This window comes from Otolemur garnettii, unplaced genomic scaffold (assembly GCF_000181295.1).
Source record: "Otolemur garnettii isolate 467f Iridium unplaced genomic scaffold, OtoGar3 scaffold00079, whole genome shotgun sequence".
Lineage (NCBI taxonomy): Eukaryota > Metazoa > Chordata > Mammalia > Primates > Galagidae > Otolemur > Otolemur garnettii.
In genome coordinates, this window is record NW_003852474.1 from 5,269,581 (window position 1) to 5,277,517 (window position 7,937).

The 7,937-nt window shown below is 42.1% G+C and overlaps 1 protein-coding gene across 1 annotated transcript in view; it reads right to left on the minus strand.

Annotated features, from left to right (window-relative positions):
- Positions 1–7,937, minus strand: part of IL18RAP (interleukin 18 receptor accessory protein) — a 33,959-nt gene that overhangs the window by 7,784 nt on the left and 18,238 nt on the right. The window contains exons 5-6 of the mRNA XM_003794350.3: positions 2,224–2,289; positions 331–454 (exon numbers count right to left, since the gene is read on the minus strand). Of these exons, the coding sequence (XP_003794398.2) occupies positions 331–454; positions 2,224–2,289 (190 nt within the window). The remainder of the gene's footprint in view (positions 1–330; positions 455–2,223; positions 2,290–7,937) is intronic.

Below are 7,937 nucleotides of genomic sequence, written 5' to 3' on the forward strand. Positions count from 1 at the left end.
GGACAGCAGGAGTGACGTGGGAGCTGGGTCTTTCTTTCCTATTTGTCGGATGTGTTACTTATCTTCAAGCTTGGGTCAGTGTGTCTGTCTGCCTCACAGCTTGACTTTTAAAGCAGCCACATCAAACTGTTGATACAAATTGAGCTTTAAAACAACCTAAATATTTCTTTCAATGGCCCTTTTCACTTTGCATTTCTACACTTCTATTTCCACCATTAACTGGTGCTTGTGGCTGCACCATCAACTCTGTGTGTGCGACTCAGAGATTTCCAAAGGTCAAAGCTTCTCCTTTGGGTTAAAGAAAATAGAATTGGAGAGTTTTCTTCTTACCTTTTGTTCTCACATTCCAAGACATCCCTCTCGCGTTCAGAATCTTTGACGTACCATCTTATTATATATTTAGGCACCCTTTCAAAGCCAAATCGTACTCTGCAACTAATAGTTAAAGGCTTTCCTGAAAATGAAGGGGCCAGAGAAAGCAGGAAGGAACCTGGTGAGAATTTTATCTTCTTCCCTGTTCCCACAGTAGGGAGGAGATTTGCCCAGAAAACTATTTCCTGACACAGTCAGGGAAATGCTTGGTTGTGTCAGAAATAATGAAACATCTATACATCTGTCATTCAGAAACACATAAAAAAGGTACATTTGTCTTTAGTGGGCTATGTCGATATCTCAACCATGTAACTGACCGAATGTTCTGAAAATGCAGATAAGTGTGATCCTATTATTGAAGGTCTGATGTGATCTGATAGAGACATTCAAAAAACAGGGAGCTTCAGTGACCAGCTCTACCTTCAACTACTATTGAAGAGCAAAGGGCATCCATAGAAGTAGCTTTCATAGGAAAGCTATAACCCAATTTTAGCCCAGGCATATGGGGAGAGGGGAGAGGGAGGAGAGCGGAGGGGGAAGGACGGGTGGAGGGAGGGTGATTGGTGGGATGACGCCTATGGTTCATCCTATAAGGGTACATGTGAATCTCTCTAAATGTAGAATATAAATGTCTTAACACAATAACTAAGAAAAAGACATGAAGGCTATGTTAACCAGTTAGATGAAAGTATTTCAAATTGTATATAGAAACAGTACACTGTACCCCATGATAGTATTAACATACACTGCTATGATCTAATAAAAAAAAGAAGACATTTTCCCAACCAGTATTTACATATTAAATGAAAATCATGAGGTTATTGTAGCGTATACGTTAAAGAAAATATTATTTAGCTACTCAGCTGCTTTTCTGACAATTCCCTCTGGATGAGTGTATGTGTTATTAGATTAGCTTCTTTCTACCCATTTTCTCCGTGAGGGATATGTAGATATGCTCAGCCTCATGCTTTGTATCTAACCATGAAATGGTTAGGAACCCCATTTGACAACTTGTCTTTGCACCTTACTCTTTTTCCACTAGTAATACCTTAAATTCATAAATTCCATATGAAACTGGAGTGTTTCGAATTGATTTATTCTTTCCTCCTTTCTCCTTCCTTCCGCCCTAGTGAAGTTGCCTAGTGAAGATATGTCACTACTGCCACCTAGCGATCGTATACCATAATACCTGTTTTTACATTTATTCCTACAAAAATAAATCTTTTATTTGCATGTAAAAGAGCACTTACATGAGCGAAACACCCAGTACTTGGTTTTAAACACAGCAATTCTTATTTGGCTGTGTGGAAGGATATGGATGTTATTGAAATTGGCAAAATGAGAGGAGACCATAAAGATGTCAATTTCTCTTTTGTCTAACACAAGACACTACTTTGGAATGTGAATTGTTTGAGCTGGGGTTGTAGTATTCCATCGAAATTCTTTTAAAGGACAGACCAAACATCGTATTTGTAAGGGTTGATGCTACTTAAGTTGGTACATTCCTAGATATGACCAAGGGCCATACATAACCACCTGCTTCTAGAGAGAGTTAAGAAAGATTCTCCAATCTATCGGTCACGTCCAATGCATCAGCCACTTAGTATACACGTCCCATTATTTCTCAATGAAACTTTGTAAAATCAGTGTTTGATGTTTATTTGAAGATTTAATGACAGAAGTTTAGAAGGATTAAGTAAATTCACAAGGTCACAAAACTAATCAGCATCTGAGTTAAGATTCACACCCAATTCTGTTTGACTGGAAAGGCTGATGTCCTTTTCTTTACACCACACCTATACCTGCTTTCTGAAGCATAGTATCTTCTTTCAAGGTTAAAGCTCAGCTTACCAAGTTCTACTTCTTGTGTGTCCTTGACCGGATCCAGGATATCAGGTTTGAAATTAGTGTCTTTCACTAAAAGATGATAAGAGAAACCATCATTTGCATTGAGAAATCTGAAAGAGAGCCTGTTTGCTGAAGATTTGGGTTCATGGCCACAGTCTAAATGTTTTAGAGTTTCCTCTTGAAATTTTATCTGTAATCCCTAAGTCTAGGAACTCTAGTTTCTATGTGAAAAGCTCTTCCCCTAGAGTGACTGTGACACCAGGTACAGATGTTAGTAAAATATCGGTCCTTGATTAATCCATATTTGCCCAGGTGCATTTTCTCCCTCACCAATCCTGCTCATTCCTTGCAGATTTGAGCTCCCATCTTGGTCTTCTCCTGAAAGATTTCTTTTTGATTCTATCTGGCTGACTAATCCAACAGCAAGAAGAATTCACCTGAGAAACTGTCCAAGTCAGGCAGACCTGAGCCCACCTCCTCCATCCTTAAACTCCCAGTATGTTTCACAATAAAGGAGAATCCAGATCTTAGTTAATAATTTTATCCTTCCATCTCCAGCCACCCACACACTTTCAATATGCCTCCACTATCAAACTTTCTCCAGAAGATGTCTCATCTCCTGAACAAGGAAAATTCAAAGCTTTGTTCTCCACATGGTCCATGCTTACTGCTCAGGGACCTTCTTTCATTTACACGGTCTGTTTTGTGTCTTGAGTTCTCTTTCTCTCTCTTATTCTTCCCATCAGCATTCATCCATGCTCAGTCTTATTGTCTTAAAAAAGAAAAACACCCTCTGCCTCATCCCTTCTCCTTCCTTCTCAGGCAAATTCTTCCAAAGAGTTCCCTGCGCTCATTTCCTCCATTCCTCCCCTGCCAGGGAATCTCATTTCTGTTCCCATCATTCCGCTGAAACTGCTATGGCCAAAGTTACCAGTGACACCCTTGGACCTAAATGCACAGGGCACAGTTGAGCTTTTAATCTACTTTACGTCTTAACAGCTTCAGGACTGTTGGTCATACTCTCTTCCATACCCCCTCTTCTTTTAAAACCCATGTTCCTGTACTTTTCTTCAACCTCTGTGCTTACTTCTCTGTGTCCTGTAGGCACCCTTTTCTCTGGGCCTCTTTTGTACTTCCGGGCTCTTCTCAGTTCTCTCTTGCTGCTCTTTCCATTTTTCCTGCCCCCCTCCCCCCACGAGGACCCTGCAATTCACTCTCTAGGCTTCTTCTTTTCAGGAGGCTGTGACAGAGGCAGTTATCTGCCTCCTGCATCAATTTCACTCCCTCCCCTGCTCTTCTCCTCACCTTTCCACTGACACAAACTCACCACTGTGTGTTCTCAGACTCATGTTCTGACTCCTCTGGGGATCTCCCTCCTCTCCACAACTTTACCAAGTGCTGGAGCACCCCAGGGCCTGGTCGGGTCCTAGATTCTCCTGTCTCTATCCTCACTTCCCAGGTAATCTCATTCAGTTCCTTGCCTTTAGGTGTCATGGGAAACTTGGCCAATCTCAAATTCATGCCTTCAATCAGAACTTCTGCAGGCTGCTTTAACCAAATACCCACTTGTCATCATGAGTTGGATGACTGAAGGTCCTTCCCAAGCCTCATACTTGAGTAATCCTTCAATCTCCTCCTCAGACTCTCTTTTTCTTCAGCCTTGTCAGTTTTATTAAATGGCACATCTCAACTTATCCAGGCTAAGAAACTAAAGCATTCTTTTTTGTTGTCGTTGTTACAGTTTTTGGCCTGGGCTGGGTTTGAACTCGCCACCTCCAGCATATGGGGCCAGCGCCCTAGTCCTTGAGCCACAGGAGCCACCCAACTAAAGCATTCTTAATTTTTCTCTTTCTCCTATCTTCTGCACAAAATCCATCATCATGTGCTGCTGACTCACCACCTCTGCTGCACCTGTCCACAGAGCACCCAGAGGCACCTCTGAAGGATGGGACCCACACCTACTGAGACCTAGCCCTGTGCTCTGTAGTCTCTGCACTGTCCGGCTCTCTTGGGACATTGCAGAGTTTGCCCCATTGCCTGACTCAAAGCCTGGCACTTAGCCCTGGCCACTCCTTCCCTCTTTCTTGCTCTCAGTTGCCAGGTGCTTCCAGATGCACCTCCTGTTTCTCAAGTTTGTCCTCTTCACTCTGTGCCCCGCCTCTCCCTAGTTTAGGTCCCTGTCAGCAACTGTCTGCTTGACCACAGCAGCCTCCTGACTCCTCTCCCCGTCTCAATCCTGCCTCTTCAACCCATTTTCTGCACAGTAGACAGAGTGATCTGCCTCAAATACAAGTCTATTCATGACACTCTCCTGATTATAACTTCACTGTCACTCCACTGTTCCTGGAATAAAATCCAAACTTATTAGAACAGTATGATGTCAGTTCCCTTCCAGACCCTCACCCTCAGCTGACCTTCCAGTTCCTGGCACCGTGCTCCCTTTCACTTCCCAGGCAACAGCTGTGCTGCTCCCTCAGCCTGGAAGGGCAGCTTCCCACCTTCACAAGCTCACTGTTCTCACTTGGACTTGGGGGGGGGTTCTCATCTGTCTCCCACTGCACTGTATCAGGATAGCCTGCTTCCTACCTGTCTTGCTCCCCAAAATGGTAAGTTCTCAAAGACTGGATGAAAGTTCAGCTTCTCATTCTTACATCATTAGCTCTAGCTCTAAGCCCAAAGATTAGTGGGGCAACAAAGATTTGTGGGGAATGAATGTGTGTAAGATGAAGACAGGAATAAGGACAGAGAAGGCTTGATTGAAATAGATGTGACAGATTTTTTACGTGAGAAGTAGATTATGCTACTGAGAATTGGAAGGGCGGAGTAAAAGAACAATTACTCATCACTTGGAGGGGACGAGGGGCCTGTGTGCAAGTGGGGAATTTACATTCTAACTTCTCTTTCAAGGAGCAGCCTAATATAAAATGAAATCTAAAATAAAATAAAGTGAAAATAAAATAAAATAAAGCTAATCTGAGTTACTAGAGGGTGCAAGGGCCAGGAAGTAGGCAGGACTGTTTAACTTGGACTTAGGGTGCTCCATGTGCTTTGTATGTTATAATCAAAGAGCAGGTAAAAGTGATTAATGTCTTTCCTGAGAGTCTGGGTGCAGTGGCTCACACCTGTAATCCTAGCACTCTGGGAGGCCGAACCAGGTGTATTGCTTAAGCCCAGGAGTTTGAGACAAGCCCAAACAAGAGACCCCGTCTCTATTAAAAAATATAAAAATTATCCGGGCATGGTGATTCATGCCTGTAGTCCCAGCTACTTGGGAGTTTGAGACAAGAAGATCACTTGAGCCCAGGAGTTGAGGTTGTTGTGAGGTATGATGATGCCATAGCACTCTAGCCTGGAGCAACAGAGTAAGACTCTGTCTCAAAAAAAAAAAAAGAAATATATATATATATCTTTATGTTTAATAGAAAACATGAATGTCTGGCTTTGTTATGTTTTAACTCTATAAACCATGGTTAAGTTAATCACATCATACAGTGGATTCATGCTGACATTTGTAGAAGGACCTCCGGGAAAGGTCCTTAGATAAGCCACAGAGGAAAAGATCCAATGTGCCAACATGAGAAGACATTCAAGCAATCATTAGTCAGGGCTGTGTAAATTGGGAGAAAATAAAAAACGAAACCCCATATAATTGATGCCAGTCAAAAACTCTGATAATACCAAATATCATTTGAGAATAACAGGAATCTGCTCATTGCTGATGGGGGTGTCAGTTGGCAAAATGCTGCATGTATTTGTGACAAAAAACCACATTTCATAACAAAACATCTGATCAATGGATACATGCATATGTAGAAAAGGCATAAAAACATAAATGGGAAAGATTTAAACTATAGGACGTGATTACACAGGCACAGAAAGGGAAAGGAGAGGGAGGGGTGTAGCAGCCCGTATAGCCTATGGCTAGGAGGAGTGAGAGTTATAAGAAATACCTGTAATGGAACACCTTGGTGAACAGGCCATGGAGAGAGATTTAGTTTTAACAAGCATGAGAGAGCTCAGGAGATGAGAGCATTGGTGAATTGGCAGTCTCTACACCTGTGGTGTTGAGAGGCACGAGCTCAGCCTTATATTAGGCTGGAGGAGAAGGCAGTCAAGAGGCATGCGCATTCTATCATGGATCCACTTACTCTGTCTCCTCGCCTGCCTGCAGAACGCCAGCACGGCATCTCTGCTGAAGATTACCAAGCTTTACTAAAGACTAAGTTATCTGTTCTAAGAAGACCTTTACTCTCTCTAAGATACTCTCTCTCTCTCTCTCTCTCTCCAGCTAAAGTAGATAGCCCTCAAGTACCTACGAGAAACTGTTCCTGAGCAAGGTAGCTTAGTGGTCCGTGTCCAGAACCTACCTAAGCTGGACCCGAGACCTGGCCAGTCCTGGGCCCTAACAAGTGGTGTCAGAAGGAGGACAGTGAATGCTGCTGACAAACGGTGCTTTGAGCAGGATTCAGTGAACATGGACCGAGAGGGAAATAAGCTTTAGCAAAATAAGAAAAAAAGAGAAATAGAAATGCTTAGAGGGAAAAGAAATATCTAAGAAAGACAGCCAACAGCAGGCCTTTCTCATCCGGTTTTTTCCTCTTCTTTCCTGTGTTTTCTCTTTCCGAATTCTAACTACTACTTCTGTAGGGAAAAAAGCTGGTAAAGTCCTTTAGCCTCTTCTGTGAAGTGGCTGGAGGAAAAAAAAGCCGAAAAAAAGCCTTTAGGCAAGAGGGAAAGAGAAAGGATAGAGCTAGGAGATAAGAATCTTTAGTAAACAAGCCTTTAGCCTCAGGGGTGAGAAAAGCCTTCAGTAAAACAGCAAAGAGAAAAGCTTGGGAATAGGTTGCAAGAGTTTATTAAGCTAGGAAAGAGAACTTCTAACTGCCTTCCCCTAATACCTTCACCCAATGCCAGCAGGAAGTAGCTTTTGAGAGACCGACGCCCCAATTCCCTTTTTGGCAGTTAAGAGTTCTGTTTAAAAAGAAAAGAATTGAGGTAGACTGAGGCTGGTGAAGAAATAGTGGAAGTAAAGTTCTGTAAAACAAGACTCCAGAGTAAAAAGAAACATCTCAAGAGCTCCTGTCTCTTTAAGGCAGCCAAAGTTTCTAAGAATTGAAAGGGAAAGATTGTAAAAAAGTAAAAGGCCAAAAGAAAAAAACCAGTAGAGAAAAATCATGGCAAATGAGATACAGCAGTTGAAATAGTTGAGAGATTAGATGAATCTTATAGTAGAAGCAGGTAAATGCTATATTGACATCTCAAATTGGGCAGCTGGAAGATCAGAGGGTAAATCCCCCAGTTAACATCAAATGCCATAAATGTGGGAAGCTAGGCCATAAGAGAAAAAAGTTTAAAGGGGAAAAGAACGTTGAATGCTAAAAAATGGAACAAAGAGCATGTAAGCTGTATGTCCAAAGTGTAAAAAAGGCTTTCATTTGGGCAAACAAATGCCGCTATCAATCTGATAGAGATGGAACACCTTTATTGTAGGGAAATTATCAGTTGGGCTAGAATCAGGACCCACTGGTAAATGAAAGAAAAAACAGTTTAGTATTTTCATTTCAAACCATTCTCAGAAAAAGTATAATTCAATTCTATGCCATGGGAGCACTCTGCCAGCTTGGTTAGACCTGTGGTGCCTTAGTGTAAAACAGGAAACTAAACCAGACCAATGGATGACAATGGGGAATAATTAGATTAAATATGTTTGTGGAATA